Below are 26,396 nucleotides of genomic sequence, written 5' to 3'. Positions count from 1 at the left end.
TTCGACGAGACTTCGACCGTGAAGAAAAAATATCCCGCGTGATTTCGCCTCGAGTATTCGGATCCACATTAAATAACTCCGGCTTCACGCGTGTTACTCGCATCATTCGCTCACGCATACGCAGACACTCGCGCGGGATTTGGATATACGTTTATATAGTCGCGTAAATGAAATGCTTACACGGGTCCAATAATTTAAATATAAATTGTACAAGAGAAACGAATACTATTTGCAAAAATGTATTCAGCAGTCTATCGCATATGCGTACCTATCTATTCACTACGCTACATACACAGAGAAAAATATATGTATATTTCTATCGAGAATAAGAGGGCGTCGCGCGATCATTTATGTTTAGAAAACCTGTTAAACGGTTTGGTAGTTTTCTTGCGAATACATGGTAGTTGGACGTCGTTTATTTACAAACGTACCTCGCGACGAATCTCATCGGGGTGTCTCGCTTGCTCGCGTCGCCGTATAAATAAAGCAAAACGATTGGTATGTAACGTTACGACAGAATAATGTAAAACAATAGGAAGTAACGCCTTAAAAATATTCCTGAAACTAGTGCGACATACTAGCGAGATTGAACAGGACACTTCAAAAAACAAAAAAAACAAAAATCACAGTCAAAAGATTATGACAGAACCTTCACACCAAGGAGCGAACTCGTGCGTTGTCGACAAAAAGACTAACTAAACTATAAATCGATGGTACATTAAAAAATTGTAAATTGTACGTTCTTCGCTGACTCCGCTAACAATCTATCATTCAATGATTTCGCAAGGATAAATAAATTGGCAGAAATTCATCTTTGCGAAATAATAATTTACGATTTGCTATTTGGATCGTAAATTAATTATTAAATATTGGTCTTCGAGGTTGATTACATTTTTTTTTATTTTTTTTTTAATATTTTTTTTTATAGGAAATTAAAGGTTTCCTTTTTGATAGTAATACTTTCGCATTTGCACCGGGAGAATCGCAATTTACGAACAGTATCTCGCGATTTATCCGCGAAAAATAACTTCTTTCACCGTCGCAAGAGCGACATTTTTTTTTACACCCCTCTTAGCGATATTAATTTCGTACAATTGCGTATAAAGTAATGTTGTTCATACAAATTATGCGCAAGGTACTATAAATGTGCGATAGTTTTTGAGGCCGCATCGACGTCGAGGAAGTTTCATTAGCTGTTAATTTAAATCATTCAGTCAATCATCGTTCCGTATCTTCCTGTTTGAAAGTCCGACATTACTCGGATATTAAGCAATAAACGTCAAATGCCAGTCAAGTGTCAGAAATGATATTCTTAGTTACAAGGGAAAATGTTCAAATCCCACTGAAAATATCGTTCATTAATTTATGCATCAAGTTTCCTGTATGTACAAAAACTGAAATAGAACCACTTTTCTAAATATTTTCTTAAAATATGATATGTCAACGTCTAATATTTCTTATTCGTATTTAATAATTTGTAGCGTTCATTAAAAAAAAAAAAGAGTTTAGTGTATCAAAGAGAAATTGTACAAAACATTTCAAAAGCGATAAACCTTCCTGACACCTATTTTTAAAAGACATTTGACCGATACTCTTTAACGATTCTTAATCCTTGTAAATAAAGTCTTAATTACTTCAGCATAATTATCATAAAAAATAATTCCTTTCACAGTGTTATACAGAATCGTGAGAAAAAAAAAGAAGTTCGTAAACCTGTTTCTGCGATCATTTGTGCGTCTCTCTTTCTAACATCGGTTCTACACGAGTAAAAAAAAGACATACAAAGACGAGATATCATTTACGCACTTTCTAGCGGAGCTTATAAATCTACGAGGCTCTTCTCAAACATTTATTTTAATTGAATAATTTCGTCTACTCATCTTTGTATCTCCACGACAAGAAACTATACTGTCTGATAACAAACTTCCAAGATTAATTGCGCGCAAACTTGCTCGTTTGATACAGCAGTCGTTGAATTAATCCCTACAAATCCTTTCATAAATGACGGAAATTCGTTATCGCGCTAGACAACGCGGAGAGCGCTGAGATAAAAATAAAATTTCCTTCATTATTCATTATTTTTGTCTGACGTCGATCGATTTCGGTGAGATATTATTTTAGACGGCGGGGTCGAGTTTTGCAAGAGATTCACGAGATCCCCGGCTGCATCGACGTTCGCATTTGGGATTTACGAAGACGCATCGAAGGGAAGTGACGTTTTCAACACGGCGACAACTGTCTGCCAAGGCAGAGCCCGAGATCTGCGACGAGAGCTCGGAATCGTTGGCACACGACTCGCAATTGGAGAATCGCCAAATTGCTCGCGAGCTGTCTGAGCGTGCTCGTTAATCCGATTCGCAAAAGCTCGCTTCAAGAACAGTGTTTCCCAAAACGCACGTGCGGGGATTTAACGTGACACGTAATCAAGGGAATAAAATGCTGAAATTTCAAACGTCTTATAATAAAAGTGAAATATTGAAGCTCTGATCTCAAATAGCAAGATGAGACCTAAAAAGAAAATCTTCAATTTAACGATAGATCCTTTTTCTTTCAATAAATCTACATTTTGGCAGACTTTCGATTTCTTTTTCTTCTTTTAATCAAAGTTATCTTATTCGGCGCTAAACTAATTTATCGTAGAACGGAATTTGCAAAGCTAATATAAAACTTACATTTTGAAAAACACTGTTATGAAGGATGCGATGTATAAACGTAACATTTGAGCGTAGCACGGATTCCCGAAATAATAAACGATCGACAGGTGTAAAATTCTCACATGCTGCTTTTTTTTATTCTTTTATTTTCTGGATGCTTGCCTAATATTAATAGCGCTTTCGACTAACGCGGGGTTTAATCAATCTGAGATTTCTTTCTTCTAGAACCGATCGAATGTACGTAGCCATTTCATTTTTCAAGAGAAAAAACTCAAAAAAAAAAGAAAAAGAAAGAAAGAAAACTTTAGATCGCTCAAGCTTGCTCGAGTCGAAAGCGCTACAAGACGACATGACACCAGGCCGCAATTAAACTCGACTTATACAACGTGCTGACGGCGTCGCGAGTGAAAATTATTTTACCTATTAATAATACACGTTACCACACGGTGGCATCGTCGTAAAATATCCACGAGCATTTTAATCGCGATTCTATTATTCGTCGCTTTATCGGACTTATCTGATGTCTTCGTTTGGTAACGCAAGATCGTACTCTGCCCTCCTAACTCACTCATCGCATTCTTAGACGCAGCGTCTTCCCGGCGCCGTCAACACGCCGCGCATCGTGCACCTACGTGCCCCGCAGCCTCCGGATATGTGTATCGGATTAGCGTTTATAAATGCGCGAGTGCACGCGAGTGTTTATTTACCCCGCGGTAGTATCGGGTGTCCGTTTACCGGCAGCTTTATATCGCGATACGAGAGAATGAGCGGGCAACCGGGCGCACCGTGCTCTTCACGTGCTCTTTTACGACCCGTCCGTTCCACGTGCGCGCTCGTTATCGCCCGCTCACATGCTCTCTCTACTCTATTTCGGCTCGCGCGACTCTCCTAGAACCCTATCGCGTGCGTCCATAAATCACGAGGAGCGCGAACAGCGGTTACGAAGTTCTTGGCCACGCCGGTGCCCGCCCGCCTCTGACAAACACGTACATCGGGACCGCCGATGATAAATGTAGCCGGAAAGGTGGCGAAGCGAGCGAACGCCGATCGCTTCGAGATCCTTGGGAAGCGCTTAAAAGCACTGGAAACAATTTGAGCGGAATTAGGTTGAGGCACTCACGATTTCTCACGTCTTTTGACCGCGTGCCAATATTGATTCTCTTTGATTCGATGGGGTGACTACGAGCTCCTCGATCATTAAGATAAACGCAACGTAAAATAAACATCTACCACAAGAGAAATGCCTTCTGATAATTAACATAAATTAGAAATTTCTACTCGTTAATTTAAAAAAAAAAAAAAAGAAAAAAAAAGGAAACAATTCGTAAGTACATCGGAGTATTCGCGAATGATTGCACATCCGTTGCATGTAAATGTACTTACTTGTCTAAGCTTAAAAACGAGGCCAGATTTCGAGGATTAAAGATTCTCATGCGCCATTTCGCAGTTAACGAGAAATAAAATGCCGCCAACGCCGGGGCTACACATACTGAAAATCGAATTTCCGTCGTGCACAGAGGACTGCGTGTGCCACGTAATCGCGCAGTGAGTGACACAGTCGTCTATCTACATATCGTTCTAAATTTTCTCTCGTCCACGGCTCATGAATCGGAACACATCGAGGCTCGATAATACGCGCCGGTACACGTTGATGGACGTGCAAAAGTGCATGTCGAGCGTTCCCGCGTTCGAGCTCGAGGAAAATATATTTGGTAACGAACGTGTCATTCGAATTTGACAGAGGCATACGATGTGCTTGGCTTCCACGTGCCGCGTTTGTTTGCTGCGTATACGCAGCTGAACGCGGGCGCGCAAAATCGCGCGCACCCGCGTCTTATCCTGGAGCAGATCCTTAATCTCACCCCGGTGAACCTGAGACGATGCCTCGTGCCTGCAGTCGATGCGGTTTTTCGCTACGCAAACCGCACAGCCGTTTTCGGGGACAGCTGACTCGGACGCCACCGAGAGGGAGAACGAAATCGGCTTGCTCTTAACGCAAAAGCCGCAGCCGGCGGCACCCGGTCGCGCGCCGTCAGCGATGTCAGGATGGCGAGAAAAACGTCGAAATGGCGACGATGTCAATCGGTTCAGACTGTTATTCCTGTTCACCGTGGATCAGCTGGCTGGCATCTCTGTGCTCTGCGTTTGCGACAGTTCTAGCAAATGGCACTCCGATAGTGGGATCTCCCTTGTGCGATCGCTCTGCTTTCTCTGGAATTGCAATACAATGGACTCCACCATCTTTCTTCCAGTAAGCGCGAAATAAATTTATAAAAGACAGAGCATTCTACAAATCAAATTTAAAAAAAAAACATCTTGGTTTTTAAAATATTTTTTAAGTACCTCTCCTAAGTATTCTTTAAATAGTTTTTCAAGCTCTTCAAAAACCTCTTAAGACGTAGATGCTTTAAAGTATCTGAAATACAATTTAATTTCTCTTGATATTTTTAGATGCTTTTCTTTTTTTTTTCTCTTAACTTCTCCGGGCTTATCCTCGTTCGAAATTACATTTTCAATATTTTCGTTAATCTCGTAAGGTTCATGAACTATGTTACCTTTCTTCGAAAGGGAAAGCAACCCCTGTCGTCATTGTTAGGTGGTGTATGGTTTATTAATAGGTCTGGGGTGGGCGTGTTATTAGGACCTAACACATTCAGTTCCTTAAAACACTCAGTCTCTATCATCTGCAAACAGAAGAAATACATCGCGTTAGAGTGTAACGCGATAATTTCCGCGAGGTGCGTAGTAAGATCGCACGAAATCGAAAGCAGAAGCTAAAGGTGGCACGCGCGTAATGCGCCTTACGCAGCATCGCGGCTTTAAATACATCTGCCCGAATAACGCCAGTGATAACGAGGCCTCTCGCGCCGCTTCTGACGTAGGAAAGCACTTTGCGCGAGCTCCATATTTTTCAATCTAAGTGCCGTGCTCCAGATGTACCGGATGCACGTATAATCCAATATTTTTTTAGAAAAGCGAAACGAAGCAAAAACCTTTAAAGTGCAATTAGCAGGACTTTATTGTTGACTCGTACCGTGCTGCAAATTGAATTTTACTTTCTCGCGAGTTTTATCTCGAACATTTATCGCAGCTAATGCTGAATCTCGCGAGAATATTGCACGAGTAATAGCTTGCCTCTAATATTAGGTTGATAATTTTGTTAAAATATTGAAATAAAATATACGGGAGAATTGAACGTTATAAAAAGCTCGTTTAATTTTTTGAAATTTTATTTTAACGCATAAGCAAGATTTTACGATTAAAATAAAAATTGTTTTTTTACGTGCTGTTTTTTTTTTTTTTTTAAAAAAAGACTTCAATTTCAGTATTATTTTACATTATTTTAATTACGTAAATTTTGGTCTTATTAAAATCAATTTGAGCGCGCGAGACGCGTGGGCGGTCGATGAATACGATTTATATTCACGTTATAAAGATCTTGTTAAGTGATCGTCTGGCTGCCACGTAGCAACAATATTATTTTTATGGGAAGGGTCAAAGGCCTTCTCTTCGAGGCGCAACGTGTTTTACAATCGGTGATTACGATACGGATGTGTGACGTATACGGGTGTCTTACCTCATTTTGCCATGGAATGGACACACTGCCGGTATTGAACTTGCTGTAGAAGGTATCGTCCGTGGCGTCCAAATTGACACCTTTCACTGTGGAGAACTGCTCAATGTCCAGAACATCTTTAGCGTAAACCGCACGAGGCTGCAACGACACGTGTCAACGATTAATAAAACTTTTATCCTTGGCCCAGTAGTTTTTACATACTAATTTATGCAAACAACGATAATTTATTGTTATAAGAACCTAAAAAAAAAATATATTATAACGCTAAAACTTCTTGTAATTTGCGCGTAAAGTCAATCTCATATTTATCAAAAATATACAAGTATAGATAACACTGAACGTAAAGCGAGGATAAAGCGGAAAAAGGGAAATACGAAGTCTTGATGTAAGACGATCGATCATCAAACGACACCTACTTACATCCGGCACAAACGGCGGTTCCCACATACCGGCCTCGACCCTCTTCCAGTTCAGACATTGAAAGAAGCCGTGGAGCTTCACCTCCCTCGCTCCGTGCCGACCGCATTTGCAACCGAGCCTGTTTTTCGGGCTCTTTTTCAACAGCTGCTGGCACAGGCTCTTGGCGTCCTCGCTGAACTTCGGCGAGTACCTTTCCTGATCCTCCTTAACGCGCCTGTCGACTTCCTCGCGCTTGACCTTTTCCTTGCGAGCGCGGAACGGTGCCTGGCCCTCGATCATCTCATACAGTAGGCAACCGAAGCTGAACCAGTCCGGCGAGAAGGTGTACTTCTCGTTGTCGATCACCTCAGGCGCCATGTAGCCCACTGTGCCGACTCTACCGCGTACCATGTCGCCTTCCGTGATCTCCACCGCAAGACCGAGATCGGATATCCTTACGTGGCCGTGATCGTCTAACAATATGTTCTCCGGTTTGCAGTCCCTGTAGACGATACCCTGAAGGTGAAGATGTTCGAGACCGCACACGACTTCGGCCGCGTAAAACCGAGCGCGATTTATGTCGAAACCTGGCTCACAGCCCATATTGTAAATGTGGAACTTGAGGTCGCCGCCGTTCATAATCGTCAACACGAGGCAGAGCGCGTCCTTCGTCTCGTACGCGTACGCCAGCGAGACGACGAACTTGGAATTAATTTTTTGCAGGATGTTCTTCTCGATCAGCACCATCGACTCGCCCTTCCGCTTCTTGATGCGCTTCTTCTCCAGCTTTTTACACGCGTACATCTTACCAGTGGCGCGCACCTGGCAGGCGCAGACCTCGCCGAAGCCGCCCTTGCCCAACACCCGGTACATGCGGAAGGTCTTGTACGTCACCGGTTGTGCCTCCAACCATTTCCATTGAAGATACCTGACGAATCGACAAAAGTTACTTGGTTATTCGACATTGATCTTTCGTCGTCGATATTATAAAGGAATAAAATTTAAAAAAATAAGTAAACATAACGTCCACGCTAGAATTACCTGTAGAAGTAAAAGCTGCTGAGGAAAGATGAAAACGGCTCGCCGGCCAAGAAATTCTTCACCGTCTGGGCAACCTCGGTGAAGAGTTCCTTGCCGCCGGTACTGAGACGCTCCTCGCATTGTGAGATCAGGGAGTCGTTCAGAATGTCAACCACCTCGGAACCTTCTCGCTTCAGGTACTGCTCGAACAACTCTTTCGCGAGGTCGATGCGGTTCTCGTCCAGCTCGATCTCGTATTTCTCGATCGCGTCCAGGAAAAGGTTGTAGCGATGGTAGGCCGGCTTCTTGTCTTGGCAGAACTGCCGGAAGAGCAGCCGCCCGATCGGCTGCTGATCCACTACGTAGCCATATCTAATGTCTGTCCGATACCGCAAATTATATCGTTTATTTTATTTTTATTAATACATTAATTTTTCTTTTTATTCTCATTTTATTATTTTAATTTCTCCAGTTCACACGTCACACATGCAAATATATACTTTCAATATAAATTTAATTCTCTTTTTTAGTGTAAAATTTAATAATAATCTTTTTTTTTTAAACTTTTTTTTTAAATATCGTTACATTTATTTTATTCAAATACAATCTAAATTGAAAAAATTAACTACTTCATACTCTTGTGCTTAAATAAATCATTTAACAGCAAAATAAGAAATTCAGTAATTTATCGCTTATTAAAATCCTACATTACTTACTACATTAAAGCAATAATTGCTCGAATGTTTCACGATACCGGCTCGCTCGCGAGTATAAAAAAAGTCACGTTTATTCGCAACTTTTGATTACTTCAAATCGAGGGAAGAGCGTTATCAGAGTAGGTTAACGGGACACGCGGTGAACACTGTCTCGTTTCTCCGCCCCCAGCTCTTTTTATTTTTAACATTGCACAATATGCGTCGCGTATTGCAAATCGTGATTCAACAGCCGCGCGAATTTTCTTTATTAGCGGCTGTGTTACGCGAGCGGCGCACGTAGTTAAATATTATTATTCGCGTAAAATCTCAATTATAAAAATCTCGAATTGTTATTCCGACTCACCTAGTTTATCTTTTAGGCCGATGCACTGAGAAATGTGTGGAAACTGCAGTATCTTCCGCCATTTTTTGCTCTTTCCTTTGTTGCTGTCACCACCACCTGTTCAGAAAAACAAAAAGACGGGAATTGTTGAAAGAAATTACAAAAAAAAAAAGGAAAAAGAAAATAAAAACGACGAAAGAGAGAAGACTCGCTGTACGTTCGAAAAGATTTTTAAGAGCCCTGTCCCCCGTCCGTTACACTTTATTATTCACTTTATTCGCGCTGCCGAGGTGTAGCGAGAGTTGTTTCAAATTTTTTATCGCTGGGAATTTTATCGCCGGGCAAACGAACGGCAGGATACTCCAATTTTCACCGTGACGGTGTACGTTGATTAAAAACGAATACACGTGTGCTTTTCCTGTGTTTGATGACCATTAATTAGCGAGCGAATGAAATTCGTGCCGCGGTTCAACGCGCGGCAGTGCCTGCGTCAAAAGGTAGATGAAAAATGCGATAAAACTTATTTCATTTGCTGTCGATGTAATATTTTTTTATATCCAATAAAAAGAGCGATATACGCTAAAATCGCGCGTTTAGGAAACAAGCCGCAAAATGCGGCCTAGGGAACGTAACAGTTTAAACGTTCTTGAATTTTACGCGGCACGCGTCAAAAATTGTACAAGAGTGGCCTCGAATTATGAAGAATATTAATTATCAGTTAATGACTTGCGCATATTAAAATAAATAATTTAAATTATCGTGACCAGGTATTTTATCATTTAACGACTAGATTAAAATAATTAATATATTAAAATAAGTAGTTATTAAAAAATTTTTTTTTTTTTTTTCAATGTAAAGTTTAGGTGGATGTATTGTCTGCTTGCCGCGGATACGTCGCGGGCGTCTTAGCGAGAGCAGACGGACAGGATAAAATACTAAATTGAAAAGTTACGGCCGGAAGTTACGGAATTCACTCAAACGGGGATAACGGTAGATATTGGATCAGCGTTATGGGATTTATTCCGGCGCTTCGCGGAACTCCGAACGACGTCGAAAAATCCGTCGCGATGGAAGCCGAACGAGAAGAAAGGAGTTTATTCCACCCCCTTGCCGCTCGTTACTCACCGCGGGAAATATACGCGATATTCTGCCGTTCGATATTCCCTCTTTTTCCGAAAATACCCAGCTCCCTCTTCGCCGCATAAAAATCCGGTGGTCCAAGTCAACTTCAACAACCCGGTCGCTTCCAAGTCTCAATAATGTAATACAATAATATAAATAATTGCATTTTTTAATTAAGAAATAAAAAAAGTATCTTACGATCGACGAATCGAAACAATTAAAATAAAATAAAAATTGTGCTCGCAAATTGATAAAACAATAATTAATAAATTATTTTTATCATTAATTATTATACTCGTGTATACATATCCTAATAATAATAATTGATTAAATGACTTTTAACCAATCAGTTTAAAGCGACGATGTGTCTTACGTCGAAGGCATTCAACGCCCAGGAATCACGAGACCTTCCGCAAACTAAGCGAGCGAGCTCTTACCAAGATTTATTCCCGTTCGATCGCAGGGCTCGGCGACACGTGAATTATTTCATATGCAAGACGCTGCACGCCGCGGCAAACAAATCCCGACAGAGAAAAGTTTTATCGCGTACACGCCAACAGAAATTTATTAATATCTTCGAGGCGCACGTCACAACATTAGATAACGCGTTGCAAAGAAAAAAAAAAAAAAAAAAAAACGCGCGTCGCGTTACAATGCACATTCCGCGCGATGACGCGCGTTGATAGACGGCGATAATGATTTACGGCGTGTTAGTAGTTATTACGAGACTTCTTAATAAACTAAATAATCCCGTTGTTTAATAATATAGAGGCAAGAAGAAAAACAGCCTTAGCGATTTATCGCCGGTAACATAATCATGGAAACAACGACCCGCGGAGTGTTTGAAATCCTTTACTCTTTCTCGTATCCACGGAATTCTTTTTTTTTTTTTTTTTTTTGTTACCGCGACACTAATTTATATCTCGCAAAGAAGTATTTAAATATACTAATCACAACATCTTATCTTATATAAACGACCGAGAGATCTCAAAAATTTATTCCAAAGACTCTCGCCGGAATATTAATTTTAAGAATTATAAGGAAAATTAAAAAAAAATTCAAAACTGAAAGGCAAATTTTCAAAAATTCACGGCATGAATCGCGAAATGAAGTTTTCGTTCGCTTTGTTCGCATTAAGCAAATTCCGGTTGTACAGAAGAGGCCTTTTCCTCGTCGAGGAATCCTTCGCGACGACGGGTATCGATCGCGCGGAAAAACGCACGGAATAGCGAGTGGGAGACGCGCGAGACGAGCGCGGTCCACGGTCCCAGTTTCCCGCCTCCGTGGACGGGGTGTTCTCGTCGTGCCGGTCGCTTCAGAAAAGCGGCCGTACCGAGATGTAATAGATTATCTGACGGAAAGTCGATTTCGAGATGGAGAACCATACATCAAGATAAAGAACTTTCCGTACTCGGCCGGCGCGTTTGGGTGCGACAACTCTGACGAACGCTGAATAGAGTTGTCAAACGGGTCCAGAAAATTCGAACAATGGGGGCCGAATAAAGTAAGTTCAGCGCGGTCTGGTTTACTTTCATTGTCCGCGCGAGACGTCGACGGACGCAAAACAATCCGGAGCGAGATCGCATTTTTTTCTCATCGACGCGGAGTCTATATCGACAGAAATTAAGCGGATTGTTCGGAGAAAAGAATGTTAGTCGAACGCTGAATTTTAAGCGAAGTCGAAGTCAAAATTGATTTATTAATTTACTTTTTTTTCTTTTTTTTTTACGTGGTTTCCGATGGATCGATCGACTTGTTTGTTGCAGTTTTATCTGGACAGACTCTACGGAACCCAAATGTGGTTCAGTGCTAGGTTGAGATCGCTTCGGGGACACCCTGTACCTCGTCGACGTGCGCATGGGTCCGCTCGTTCGATCCCCAACGACAGGAAGTCGAGGGTCGCGTGCAAGCTCCACCTTTTCTCCCACATCGACGAGGGGGGAGAGAGAGGAGAAAACGAGAGGAAAGAGGCCTCATTGCGTATGAATTGCATAGCGAGAATCTGTCCCATGCACACTGCATCCCAGCCCGGCAAATTTCGCCGTATCTAACGACTGGTTGTCGAAGGTGAAAAGCGCACAGTCCCAAAATACGAAAGCATGATACATTCATCATTAAATTTATCCGCTTCCTACCTTTCGTTTCGTACAGTAATCAAGGCGGAAGTAAACTTCGATTCAGCGGTAGAACGATCGCAGCAAGAGCCTTCTTGACGGAAATCTGATTTCGTTGGATATTTAAATGTTAAAAAAAACAGCGGAACTTGACTCCCAAATAGAACACCGAGTTAAAGTAACCCGAGACAATTTTCGAAAGTTAGAGTTTCTAAAAATTTCCTTTCGTTTAATTTCGAATATAAAGAGCTCCGGGATAGTGTTTCGTTCGAGGGTTAAATATCATATTGGGCGAAGAATAACGCGGGATTCGCGCAGAAGTCAGCTATTCTCCCTCGGATCTTTTTCGCGAGCGAGCTCTGGCCGTTTTACTTGCGGCGGGCTACCCTGCGCAGCCGATCCCTTTCAATCGACTGTGCAGTCGTGATGCTGCGAAATGAAAAACTGCGCTCAGCTCAGTGAATCACGCGGGAGATAAAACGAGCCACACAACCACTCGCGCGCATCTTGTTCAATCTCGGAAAGTGATGGGAAAAAAAATAGAAGAGAGAAAAAAAAAGAGAAAAAAAGAAAAAAAAAAAAAGCATTTGAAATCATACAAGCGAAAATGAAGAGTGGAGAAGCTCGAAGCTTCGAAATCGGAGTGAAGTGATTTGTATTTGAGCTGGCCCTCGCGAACAATCGACTTATTCCGAATTTGTCAACTCGAGCATAAACAGCCATTCTTCTTTATGTCAAAGCCTCTCACTATTTCACTCTATTTCCGCTAGTTCGTATCTCGGGATACAATGCACTTTAAACAAATAACTAATTTAAAATTTATTATTACTTTTTTTAATTAATACGTCAAGCATTGAAAAAGAATTAGGAATAATTAAAGAACCAAAAAAAAAGTTCTTAAAAATCTCACAATTTAGAAATTGTCTTGGATTCCTATAACCCACTGCCCCGTTTGAGTCCTAATTGACAACAATGAGCAGAACCGCGGGTCCATTTAAAGCCCACGTTTCGTTTGATAAACGACGCGGACTTTTTGTCCGCACGCTGCGAAGCCGCCGCGGCAGCCTCCGCGATTTGTATCGTTAAGTGTATCATTTAAAATAATTATTGTTATCTCGAGCGTGGAAACTTTATTCGCAGCGGTTCGCATTCCCGCGGCCGTGGAATTTTCTCACGCCTCCTCGTCATCGGCGTAATTATATCGGCGAGCACGACTCCCGCGGCTTCGTTTCACGATAATTGCACACGCGCGAATCTTCATCGCCGTCATTATGATAATTGAAGTTCCCGCGGTACGGCAAAGCGCGATTACGCGAACACGTGCACGTACGTCGATCCCGCGAAATGCATCTCCGGCGCGCGAGGACAGTACCACGACGTAACGCATCACGGTAGTATTATTGCATCGTTATTTCATTTGACGTCACAGCATAAATACATTTTTATAAATCCTGGAAGCGCGCCTATCACATCGTAAACTGCGACTTCATCGAGTCAAAGGTCCCCCCCGAGACGGTTTTCGAAATCAACGAGAGATAAGTTGGGAGCTTCGTCAAAAAGACGAACTTGTAAGAAAATAAAATAAAATAAAATAAAAGTACAAACGTCCTTTAAAAAATTATAATTTGACGTCAAATGAGTTAGGAATTCAATGAAGTCTTCCAAATATGACTTTGCGGCGATTTAATCTCCGAATCCACTCCGAAGGGAAACTGAAACTGCAATTGATTACGAGCTATCGAGCTCCCCACTGTTGGGGTTGCAACTGCGCGAAATTAGCCGCATCCAGGGCTGATCCGGACGTAATCCGGGATTAAGGACCGCGTTTCCCCGCGCTACCGCGGCGACAGAAAATAACCGGTCGTGATAAATTGGAATTTCGCAAGTGGGAAAGTTTTTCGCCGCGCCGGCAAATTGATTACAGTCATTTCCCGATCGAGCGGCCGCTAATTACGTCGCCGCGCTACGGCCAAGCGCCGGGAGACCGCTAATTAACCCGTTATCCCTGTAACCGCTGGGTGTCCTGTGTACTTACGTAATTTGCGGCCAGATCTCCGGCGCACGGGGCTTTCATTTATGAGGTTTATCAAGGCGACGCGATTACAAGGCCATTGACGTGGTCCGCTATCACGCGAGCCCATTTACCTACTTTCTACAACCGTCAACACGCCCGCACTCTTCGACAGGACGTCGTTCGTAATGCGCTAATTGAATGCCGGCCCGGTGGGTGATCCTCCCCCCCCTCCCCCTGGATCAATTGCCGGCGGACCGTCGTAATTCGCAGCGATCAACAAAACTCGACCCCTCGAAGCTTGCGGGGGAACGTAATCTCCGCGATTTCCATGCAAATCTCAACGCGACGATTCTCCCCGAAACAGGTTCCCCGCCGTCTTTCAAACTTCGTTAAAGTCCACTTCGCAACGGCGAAACGATATATTCCGCTTACATCTGAATATGTATTTTTCAAGCCCGGCTCGAAATAATTTATCTCACATTGGCGAATCGAAGCGACATTTTATTTTTAATCTTGAAAAAAAAAAAAAAATAACGCTTAATATTTACTGACTAAAAAAAACCTCTTTTAAATTCAGAAAAACTTTTTTTTTAGAATCCCCGGAAAAAAAAAGAAAAAATAATAATTTAACACAAAAGTTCCATCCCTCTTTTTTTTTCCTTTTTCGTAAGGAGTCAAATTTTCTATTTTCCGATCAAAGATTCGTTTTTGAAAATTTCGCTGAAACGCTTGAATCGACGATGAATTCTTTCAAGAGGGGAAGGGAAGGGGGAAACGTGGAAAAATTGCGCGCCTCGTAGGGATGCGTCGCAAAGCATAACGAGAAGTAAAACGTCACGTTTTCCTGTCAGCGCGCGCGGTTCATTGTACTCTGTAACGAGGCTAAAAATAGACGGCCAGGCGGGACGGGAAAAGCGGTATTGAATCGGGCGTTTGTCCCTGCAAAAATCCCACGAGGTTCCCTATTTTTTGGCGAGCCCGAGACGCGCGGGCGAGGTGTTATTTTCGTCAGCGCGTAGCGTTTCTCACGAAATCGCAAGAACCGTCCGGCCGTACTGACCGCTCGAAGAAAGGTTCACACTTTATGCAAAGCGGCTAATTACGGACGCAGATCGCGCGATTAAATAACGACCGAGCTGAAGCCGAGGAGCTCGCGCTGCTTCATCGAATCCTTTTAATCTCTCATTTGTTATTGCGTAATTTTTAAATATTATTTTAAATCTATAATTTATCGACTGTCCCACCGGCGATCAAAGTGAAGGAAACTTGTTTCGCAGCTGCGAAGCGAGTACAATTATTTGAAGGTTTGCATTCTCTTTGTTTCTTTTTTAAATATTCCTAACATATTCTTTTTCTATTATTTTTGATGCACTGACGAAAAGGCTTTAAAATTTTTGCTTAGGTCCAAAGATAAGTAAAACGAAACATAAAGTAGAAGAGCTTGGACCGCTTCAGGGCAAATCGGGGAGGAGGGGTAAATTCAATAGAAAATCAATAGAAAATGAAACTCCTCTTCCATTAAATATATCCGCGGTTAAATCAATCAAAGTTTGGTTGAAGTGCGCCCAAGGCGCGACGGCTACCAGCCGGCTCGTCTCACTCTCGAGTTCCGCTGGCGCCCGTGGCGATAGGTGCGCGAAAACGCGCCTCGAATCGGCAGGGGAAAAAGGTTCTCGCCGTAAAGACTTTTTGCCTCGAACTATCGCTCGCGTTACAGCGCTTAAGCTGTCGGCGGGGACATCACGAGCGTTTTACGCGCGCGTTAAAACACGAACACCTACAACAACCCATCGTAAACGCTTTAACGCGCGCCCGATAAGTACTGATCGCCGGGTACACGCGTGTGCGGCAACGTACGCAGAATCGCAGCCCTTTAATTGTCTATAAACGTCCCCGGCGAGTATTTCGCATCGATAAAACTGAGAAACGTTAAGTTTTCCACGCCGCTTTATCGCCCGCCACGGTTCCGTAGCTCCTTAAAACCGCCGCGAGTTCTCGCGAGCATTTCTGAAAGGAGAACCCTTCTCTCGGTCTTCTGTCGTAAACGACGACTGCATCTCCGCGGAAAAGGAACAGTCGCGGCTTGTGGAAATAATCGTCCCGAATTGAAGAAGTTGGGCCGGATCCTACCGTAATAAACTTTGAAACGTAGGAAATTAACCAATTATATTTAATTAATCTCTTCAAGTTTTGCTGCGGTCTATTTCTTTCAGGCTTAAGGCTTACTCTACTTAGAACTAATTCCTTTGCCTTCCTGATAAATTTATCCGTTACATGAAAAACGTGTGTCTATCTTTATATCAAGAGAGAGAAATCAAATAAAAAAAAAATAAAATAAAATAAAAAAAATAAAATAAAATAAAATAAAAAATAAACACGATTTTTTTTTTGTTAGACAAGCCTGCCGTCTTTACTATAAACCGACCCTACGCGTCCAAAGATCCTAGTTCTCTCAGACAGCATGCAGCATAATTGTGAAGCGTTAAACGCGAAAGCGACGTGCATATCGCACGCTACAACCGTTCAATCTCGCGGTTGGAAATCCACGATAAATGTCGCTTTTCGAGCTCCTCTCGGTGACGAAGGCTCTGGCCGGGAAGGCCGTTATACACGGAGACGCACAATGCTGGAGTTGTATGTACATTCAGCGCGTGCTAATCGACCGAACTCGATAACTGCTCTTGACACGTGTTACTACCGGCGCGCAATTATTACGCGTCATGAAGCAACAACCCCCGCCGTGCGAATTTTCTCCCGCGATCACGCCGCTGCTCTCGAAAGTGACACTCGCAGCGTTAATCATTACATCACGGGCGATCACTCTCGCGAATGTATTTCTGTAAAATCCGCGCGGACTCTTTCGCCGCGACTCGCTGAAGTTTCATTACGTAATCGTTCGCACTTAGCGCGTCGAATTTTGCCAACGTAATATTTTCCTAATTCAATCGTTGAATTAACGACAACGTAAAACATCCGTCGATACGTAAAAATCGACGTAAACCGTAAATCGTTCTCACCGGGTTTCGGATTTAGAAAGAAGTGACTTACCTTCTCTTGCTTTCAGGTACACGGTGTTCGCCACGATGTTCTCCAACTCCATCAATTCCAGCTTGATCGGATTTGTGCGGCCGAATCGGGTGGGAGAAGCCTCGTGGCCGACGTCGGCGACGTCGATCGGCGTGGATAAGCGCGGGCGATTTTTGTCGCAGGGGAGAGACGGGGCTGCGATCAGGCAAACTCCCATCTGCGTCCCCACGGGCACCGCCGAGGTCCAGATCGATCTCCTTTCCTTCGAGGATCAGCCGAGGGATTCCGCGTGCCTTCCCCAGCGAGTTTCGAGACCGGAGCCGCCGCGGCCGGAGAAGCTCGGATGCTGCGTCAGACGATTCCCCGTTCGATTAGTGGGCGAGCTGAACTCATTTGACGCATCAATTCGACTGCCAGGAGAGATGCCTCGAATATCGCTCCTTTTCCTTCTCGATGGTGCTTCTTGAAAGGAAAAACAGGGTCCGCTTTTAGAAGAGTTGGAAGAGAGAGAGAAAAAGAGAGAGCAGCGCTGAGCAATTTCGAAGCCGTTCGCAATTAAGCTAATTGAAGCGAGTATCAAAAGAAGCTAGATCGCGAACGGAGAGCTTTTATTAATCGAGGGATAATTCCATCAGGCTGGAGCCTCTTTTATCTTAATGGGCGAAATTAACGGCCGAGCGCGCGTATATTAGAAGAGAAGCTTCCCCCGCTGCTCGTATCAAAGTCGTCGAATTCTCCGCGATCGTTTTCGCAACTGAGTCGCGGCCGACGATTCGTCGATCGCCGCGAAGTACTTCGCCGGCTCTTTCGCAACCGAGAACTCCACCAATTTATTTGCCGACGAGGACGTTCAACTCGTTCCGAGTAGAATTTATCTTCTCGACCGAATGCGGGGCTCGAACGGCGCGCTCGAATTCGCGTCGCGGAGCAGCCAGCGCCGGCAAAGCCAGCTTTCGTTATTCAGAATACCAACGCATTGTACGAAGTACACTGTACAGAATACGCGTGCGAAGTGGCGCATCACGCGTCGAGCATCGAAGCGTTAACGGGCGAAGAAAGAGCGCGTGACCTCGCGAAAATAACGCGCGGGTTCGCCAAGTGCTGCCTTTCACTCTCCTCGGCTCCGGCGGATCGCGGTGAGAGGAGAACATAAGCTACTTTCGGAGCCAACCATAATTTTGATATCTTCGAACGACGTATCTAATTTTTATATTCCAAATTATACATCTAATTGACTAAGTCACGTTTGTCATTAGAAGTGTCACGAAATTACGGCCGGACCCAGAAGTAACTGTACTTTCTTCTCGGTGAGAGATCTCGGATCGACAAAAGGCCCGCGACGACCAATCTCCGTGATGAGCGAAGAATCCGAGACGCGATCCCGAATCTCGAGCTCACTCACCTCGCCTGGGTCCTCCTCGATGCTGTCTCTCTTTCCCCTCTGCCTCCCCCTTTTTTTTTCTTCTTACGGTGCACGCGCAGGGTGAATGACATTCGTCGGGAACAGCGGATTCCTAAGGGCTCTCCTCGCGCATTTCATCTCTCCGCGCGTTTACCGGCGCGCACCACCTCGCAGACTCGCTCCCGCGCATTCTGAAACACAAACCACGGTTTTGGCTCGCATTACTACGCCCGTGAGAATTTCCGGACTATCGAACGCGAACGACGGCGCCGGGGAATTTAAATCGACACGGGTTACCGGAGCGCTAATCGCTCATTATGTTCGTGTCCTCATTATCGTATCGCTGCTTTATCTCGGAAATAAGAAACTCCTTCTCCACGTAGTTTCGTTACTGCGAAATATTACTCTACTCGCGAAATGTTAAACCGTCGATTAAAATAAACAAGTTATTTACGACGGGGATATTTGCGAAACGGGGAATACATTAAAATGCTGAGTAGGAAGATACGTTGGCCAGTTTCGCGCGTATTTCATCACTGATAACTCTCATTAGCATTTTCGAGCTGGGCGCGTCAACGGGGTCGCGTAACAGCACCGCGGATCATCGTGTTCCGCGCAAATATTTCCTCAATGTGTAGAAGCGCCTAAACGAATTCCTCGGCCACGCGGGCCGAAGTGCGGACTCGTTCGCCGCGGCGCACATGTGCGTGCGTATGAATGGCGACGCGTCGAACAGGTGCATCGAGGAAACGGGGGAACCGCGGGACCAGAGGTGGAGTCGACAGATAAAGATAACGATGCGGCTAACGCGCCGTGTTGACGACGACGGTAATCTAATAAGCGCCGCGGAATGCACGCCTATTTCCACGCATTCGCATCCGGACGCGGCTTTTTAATGCGACTCGTACGCGCCGACACGAACTTAAATTCGGCCGCGGTGAAACCGGCGGAAAAGTTTCGGTCGTGTTAAAAAGAATTTTTCAGCGACTGCGAAACAATTTTGAACGGCGCGGAAAATATCGAGGAGGCGCAAAAGATTTTCGAGCAACGCAGAAATTTATCGAGCGGCCTCGGGGAGCCGGCGGTGCCAGATGAATTTTCCCGAATCGGGCTCGCCGCCGCGGCTTTTCCAATTATCTCCAGCGGGCGGGACGCTCTTTTCCTTTAATTTCCCCGATGTCGCGCGCCCGACCAGACAGAAGTCGACTCGATTAATTCCGCGTAACGGATCGCTCGAAGTCGAACGAGCGTTAAAGCGACGCGGCGCATCGGGACTGGGACTTTTCACGGCAACGACTGACCACAAAGCTATATCTTTTTCGCGAACCACAATCTAACCACACGTTCCTGTATTTTTATAGTATTAAAAATACGTATCTTATATTCATTTTTATGTATTCTTATTTTTTAATAAAAAAATTATACCATTTTATATTTGAAACTGTCTCTATTAATTTTCTTAAAAAAAAAAAAAAAAAATGTTATTTATGTGCAGTGCATTGTAGAAATAACGTTACGTCATAAAGCCGTGCGGGATGCGCTCGGTGCTTCACGCTTTCCCTCGACATTTGTCCTACGAATTTTTTTTTCTTTCTCCTCTGGGAAAATATGATATCGCGGCGGGCGGGTTTCTGAATGGCGAAGAGTGTTAACCATTTGTGATGCACCGTGTCGCGCGCGCTCTGGAATGCGGCGCGGTTTCCGTGCTATTGTTCGAGATACGGCGATACGCGACTGTAAATTGACGACACGACGGCGCGCGACGTGTCGAGCGTGTCTGGATTCCCGAGCACGCTAACAGAGTATCCCCCCGCTATTAATTGCGATCGCATTCCCACTCGCGCGGCCGTTTAATTCGCGTCGCAATTCCGTTTAATTGCCTTTTCAAACATAATTCCATCGCGGCTCTAATATTTGCTCTTCGAGCGAGACAACGGCCGGGATACTCCGGGATCCGCCTTTCCCACATTTTCCAAGATCCCCTCGCGCTATTCACGATCCCGTTTCCCCCCGCGAGCTTCGTCGCCGTCGAATTCTTTTATTATCCTGCGTAACCGCGCACGTTTTGTCAAATGAGAACGAGAAACAAAAGGAAAACACGAGCGAACCAATTTCGCCCGTCGAAACGCGTGCGGATCGACGTGAATCAATTCAAACGCCACAGCGACTGTGATAAAGCGCGATTCGAACGAGATTCAACTGCAATTCAACGTAGGAAAAGGGAGAATGATGTGGAAAATTAAAAAAAAAAAAAAAGAAAAAAAAAACAAACAAACAAAGAGACACGAGTCGCCCGCCTTTGAAATCCTCGAGAGCTAAAACCGAGAGCGAGTTGCGTGCACGGTTTCCCCTCGCTGATCGCGATGTACGCGAGGTAGAAATTGCCAATAACGGCACGGCGGCACAATGCACGCCGCTGACGTTGATATGCATTAAAGACGTTCGCATTGTGTCAATCAGTAATGCAGTTTATACGTGACTGGCGGTATTGCAGACGGCGAGACGCGGTACATATGGCGTTCCCGCGCCGAGCTCTTTTTTCTCCGCGGACGATTTCCCATCAAGTCGAACTTTTTTCCGTTCGCGGGATCGCCGCGGAAAGCAGATACGAATTTGCGAACTTGCCGCAAGCGGGCCGGTCTTTTTTCGCTCGGCTCGAGTCGAGCTCGCTCGTACGATACGCGGGATATTGAAAAACTTGGGAAGTGACACGGCGATATAAATTTTTTTTTTTAACCCGGGAACTGATTCCCGCGGAGTCGAAATTGCGCGGTCGAAAAAGCAGCGTCGATCCGAGACACCATATATGCACCACGCGTCCGCGATACCGCGCCACGGATGCACGACACACGCGTACGTGCGGAGGGAAAAGGAGGGCGGAGGGGGGAAGGGATGGGAAAAGCCAATTCCGTCGTATCAGCGCAAATGGCTATTGGCCGACAGGAAGGCACGCCGCGCGTTCTCCGCAGAAGACGATAATAATAAACGTTTACGATCGGCGAGCACCAAATTGGAACGTTCCCTTTTACAATCCGGCCCTTAACCCGCCGCGATATTTCAATATCCGACGGCCCCTTTTTCCACGTCCCGGATTATGGATCGCCGTCGTCGCCGTGCGGGATAATTCGCGACGCGGCACGGGAGACGAGCTCTCCCCGGAATTTTTCGCGGACAGGGGGGAGCTTTCAGCAAGATAGATTGTCGGCGCGGGTTCTTGAAATTTATCCGGGAGAAACTACAATCGTGTACACGTGTGCAGGCAGATGAAAAAGGAGAGAGAAAGAGAGAGAGAGAGAGTAGGAAAAAATTGCCGACGCTTAAAGCTGCGTTGCAGCATCCCGCATTAATCACACTCGTGCGTAAAAGAGCGGTCTAACTTTCGAGCGCAAGTGCTCCGGTTTCATCGTTTTCAGAAAAAAAAAAAAAGAGTTACGTTTGCTTAGCCTGAACCCACCTTTGTTTCCCCCCAACGTTTCTTTACACATACGCGCGTTCGACAGATCGCGCATTTAATTAATATAATTCTAATTGACAATTATTTTTCACAATTGAAAGAAAACGCGAGGAGTCCGCAAGGCGTTAATGAAACGCAAATAATAGCCGCGTAAAAAAAATTTAAATTAAAAGCCTCCGTATGGAATAGTTATAATAATAGTCGCAGTTCGTGTGGATTGTTAGAAGAGCGTCTAGTGCAATAATAAGGTAACCTTGAAATGCGCCGGTGCACGCAGGACGCAGAGCTTGCTTTATTTTCGGCTGACAAGTTCCCGAGAGCGAGCGGATGCGAAATTAGTTTAAACCAGACAAAAGTTGCGAGAACGACAACGGTCGGACCAAGTGAGGCGCATTGTATTTCGCTCTCGTTACGTGCGAAAGGAACGTAATTAAATGGCAATTTTCTCCCCCCCCCCTTGTTTCCTGAATTCAATCTGAATGCTTCCGTCTCGAGAAGTATAAGGCGTCGCGACGTGCGAAATTAATCGGGGGTTTAACGATTTAAACGCAATTCATAAAACTACCTCGTTATTCCGTTTCTATTCATAAAAAATAAAGTCGCAGCAGCGCGAAGAATTTCCCGCTGATTAATCTTCGTATTATTTATCGAAACATTGACTGTCGCACAAATGTTCAGCATGAATTATAATTAAATTGTCCCTGTCGCTTAAATAAAGTGCAAAAAAATCATGCAAAATTCTTCATTAATTTCCGTTAATTTTTCTTTTGATATAAAATCGTTCTTTTTTTTTTTTTTTTATTGAGGAGTTCGCGAAAATCTGCCGTCTGTTTTATTCCACGAGGGGGAACGTTGGCGACCACCCCGTCGGTGTCGAGATACTGTATTTAAAGTGCGGTAATGGATACCTTTGACATCGATATTTTACCCACGATATTAGTTAGTTAGCAATACCCAGAAAGGGGTGTCGAATTTCGCGCGATAATCCGCGTTCAGTTTCGATCACGCGGCGGTCTCGAATTCCGCACCGCGATCTCGAATTCCGGTTCGCGATTCATAATCCGCCGTTCAACGTGGACTTCATCATTAAGACAACCTCGTCAGCAATATATTACCAAGTCATCCTGAGAGAAACGTCTGCTTTCGGACCAAGCTACGATTTTCTGATATTCCTAACGATAAATATGACTGACTTCGTTACGTTTATAATTGAGTCAATCACATTCATCGTTAGAGATGGCATAAATAAAATTGGTGGCTGGGCTCCTAAAATTATCATATCCTTCTCGAGAACGAGGGAAATCGAGCAGATTGCGCGAGTTCGATCTAGCGAGCGAGTCTCCCACCTCGCGCAGGTACACCAGGGAGAATCAAGGTTTCCTGTCGGCGAGCTACCGCCGTGAAGAGGGCTCGACAGCGAGATTTGCTTCATATTTATTCATGCGCTCCGACGACGTGTTAACGTTTGCAGTGGAAGAGCAAGCACTTCGGCCGACTACCGGCCGGCCGGCACGTGCACGCGGAAGGACGCTTTTCCTGTGTTACTCGCGGCGGGCCAGACTTTGGGATGCAAATGAATATATCACGAGTTTCAGTTGACGCGCCGGCCGCGTCAAACGAGGCGCGCATCAAAGTTCAAATTTAAAAAAAAAAATCGGAATTTAATCAATTGGTAAAGAAACTTCGTTCCGATTCGTTAAACTTCAATATAATTTTTAATCTCATACGCATATACGTATATTTTTGCCGTAGGAGTTTTATCTGACGACCCTGGAGGCGCAACCGCCTTGACGGAAGAGCATATACTTAAAAAAAAAAAACGAAAAAAAAAGGAGACGAATATCAACCTGTTGACCATCGATCCGTTTCTGCCATTCTAATTTCTGCTTTTCCGCCGAGGCCTAAACCGCATCCTGTGGCTCGTTTTCTCTTTCTTCTCCGGACAAAAGCCAAACTTTCGCGCTAATCGGCCGGCACAGTTCTCTGCCCGGTTCTTCGTGCTCCTGCATTAACGAGCGTCACGTTCGTCGTGCGAGCGACGGCGAAACGTCACGTCAGGCCCGGAGGGAATTTTTCCAGCCACGCAAAACCTTCGAACCGGACATTCGTCACGGCGAAACGACGATCCTCTCACAGGAACCTAAGCGAGAACGCGGAAAACTTGCGACGGTGACGTTTCCAGCTCCGCGTCGCGTCTCAATGCGAATTAGCGCGCGCGAGTTCACGCTCGGCGTAGCGGATAGATAAGCGTTAGGCTGGACGGGGTGGAAAACGAATTAATCGCGCGTTTACGGTTGATAATAAAGCTATCAACCGGCGGGGCTGAGTGTTTCGCCCAGTTCCAAAGGCCCGACCGGGATTCACTCTTTGCCGAGCAAACACGCTCGAGCAATCGCGTCTAGCGACGACGGTTTAATGCTATCTTCCTATTTGCCCTCGTCGGCGGCAAATAGAAGAAGAAAACCCCGCGAGCGTACTTTAAGCCCCTCCCCCTCCTTCACCCTTGGAGCGAAAGGAGCTCCGAAGTCGCTCGACAAGTATTTATCGAGCACGTGTCTCTGGACCCCCGTCTGATTCGGAATCTCGCAGCTTCTCGCCGGATTACCGGCAATTAACGATCAAAACCCGTCAGACTTCCGGGCGAGTTAAGACCTCGGACGGGAAAATAAACCGCTGAGTAATTTTTAACTTGACGTTTAACTTCGAGCGAACTTTGAGAGGAAAAAAATTCGGCTTGCCTGGTAGAACAAACTGGGAGCAATTATAAGGGTAAAAGTATCCGAGGCTGTCGCGAGCGAATCTGAAATTATACTCAGCGATTTAATATTTGTATAAAAAATTCGTATTCTTTGCGTTATTAAAGTCTCGCTGGCTTGAGGAATAAAAGAGGAGGGAGGGCAATTACGAGGTTAAAGTATCTGAAACTTTCGCGAGCGAATCAAGACGTTCATCATTATTTAATGTTCGAATAAATTATTATTCTTCTTATTAATATCTTATTAATATCCTTTTTAATAATTAAAAAAAAAAGAAAAAAGAATTTGCTTTCCCGGAAATTTTATATCATCGGTCGTCAAATATATTAAATACGTTAAATAGAGAACGAAAAGAGAAAGGAAAGTAACTGCTCTTGTACCTCCGGCAAAGAATGGAATTTTAAATTTATCAGAGGAAAGCTGAAAATCAAAAGAATGATATCCAATAAGTGGAGCACTTCGCGCATAACGTTTCTCCAGAAACGATCGAGATAACAAATTCGACGAAATTTCCTTCGCATTTAAACGCCGAATCGCCGATTTAAACTTGAAATGGAACTCTCGGGCGATTTAAACTTCAATAAATCGATACGATCCGAGGGAGAAAAATAATTAAGTCGCCAGGATAAGTTTTTCCAATTTTCGCAGCGATTCAAATAAATTAATTACGTTATTATTGCGCCGATAAAAACGTATTCTTAGCCACTTTACCAAAAGTAAAACAGCCATCGCGTTAATTTGAACGTAATGTAAGCATTCAGCTTGAATCCTTGTTAAACCGAGAAAAATTAGTTTCAGATTGAAAGAAATATTCGTGCTACTGCAATTATCGTCTCACTCGCGCGCGAGAATCTCGGTCTCGATTTAAGAACGCCTTTCTTTTCTTCCTGCGGGCTGCGACGTGGAAACCGGATACTCGCCGGACGATATTCAAGTAAGCTACCGCGGCTTCCGGGGCACTCGAGGCGACGGCAAACGCTCGAGCGCGTCCTTGATGTCCGAAGGATCAACACGCGGGGGGGAGGAGGAGGGAAACGCGTACGGCTTCTTGAAGGCCAGCACCTGCCCGCGACAGCCGTGAACTTGGAACTTGGGAGGTCGTGCCTCCGTGCGTGCGTGAATGCGTGCGGGAAACGTGGGAGCGTACGTGAGACCGAAACGTCAACCTCTCGCCCTTCCCGCCCCCCTACCCCCTTCTTGTTTCCACCCCTCGCCTCACCTCGACGCCGGCACGGAATCTGTCACGCTAGCTCTCGCGAAGGAGAAAGGAAGAAGGAGAGAAGAGAGAGACGGCCGAGGAGACGCCCGGAGGCTGCGATTCGAAGTGAAGTCGGGCGAAGACGCGACGGCCCGACGGCCAGAACGGAGCGCATCATCCGCGCGGGGAAAAGGTACGGCGTTACCGACAGAGCGGCGCGTCTCGCGATTATGAACGAGCGGCTCTCGTCCTCGCGTGCCTATCGCTTACCTCCTGCGCTGGCTGGCCACAGGTGAAGGCGCCGGTTGTGATGACGGTGACGCGTGTGGATCTCCCCGAGTCGCCGGCGGCGCAGCTTGCACGGTCCCTCTTGCGGCGTTCACCCGGCGGCGGGGCCGACACCAACACTGACAGACTGAGCGCACTCGGGCTGACAGATAACGCGGCCGTCTGCGCCGTACACGAAAAGAGCACAATGGCCGACCGCGCGCGCCTCCGGTCTCGCGCCTCTCGCGGTCACGATCCGCCGCGCGGGCCCACGAGGCGCGCTTCTTCCCCCCCTCCCCCCCTTAGCCCCTTGGAAGGAGCGAGAAACGCGGCCTGTCTGTCGTCTTCTTCTGT

At 45.1% G+C, this 26,396-nt stretch overlaps 1 protein-coding gene across 3 annotated transcripts; it reads right to left on the bottom strand.

Moving 5' to 3' along the window:
* Positions 1–225: 225 nt before the first annotated feature.
* Gprk2 (G protein-coupled receptor kinase 2) lies at positions 226–26,249 on the bottom strand. Of its 3 annotated transcripts, none has more exons than XM_070663275.1 (9): positions 26,046–26,249; positions 18,368–18,558; positions 16,987–17,427; positions 8,710–8,805; positions 7,672–8,029; positions 6,652–7,558; positions 6,232–6,369; positions 5,210–5,338; positions 226–4,865 (listed from the first exon to the last, which is right to left on the bottom strand). In XM_070663275.1, exons 3-9 carry the CDS (start codon positions 17,180–17,182, stop codon positions 4,770–4,772), a joined length of 1,920 nt encoding a protein of 639 aa, XP_070519376.1. In that variant the 5' UTR covers positions 17,183–17,427; positions 18,368–18,558; positions 26,046–26,249; the 3' UTR covers positions 226–4,769. The 3 variants fall into 3 exon arrangements, 2 of the variants coding, with proteins under 2 accessions (XP_070519376.1, XP_070519377.1); XR_011546360.1 differs by lacking the exon at positions 26,046–26,249 and adding an exon at positions 4,998–5,070 and having other exon boundaries at positions 4,775–4,865; positions 18,368–18,557; XM_070663276.1 differs by lacking the exon at positions 26,046–26,249 and having other exon boundaries at positions 16,987–17,424; positions 18,368–18,557.
* Between the last annotated feature and the right edge of the window lie 147 nt (positions 26,250–26,396).

This window comes from Cardiocondyla obscurior, linkage group LG11 (genome assembly GCF_019399895.1).
Source record: "Cardiocondyla obscurior isolate alpha-2009 linkage group LG11, Cobs3.1, whole genome shotgun sequence".
Taxonomy (NCBI): Eukaryota; Metazoa; Arthropoda; class Insecta; order Hymenoptera; family Formicidae; genus Cardiocondyla; species Cardiocondyla obscurior.
The sequence above is the reverse complement of the archived record's forward strand: the minus strand, read 5'-3'. Positions and strand labels throughout refer to the sequence as shown.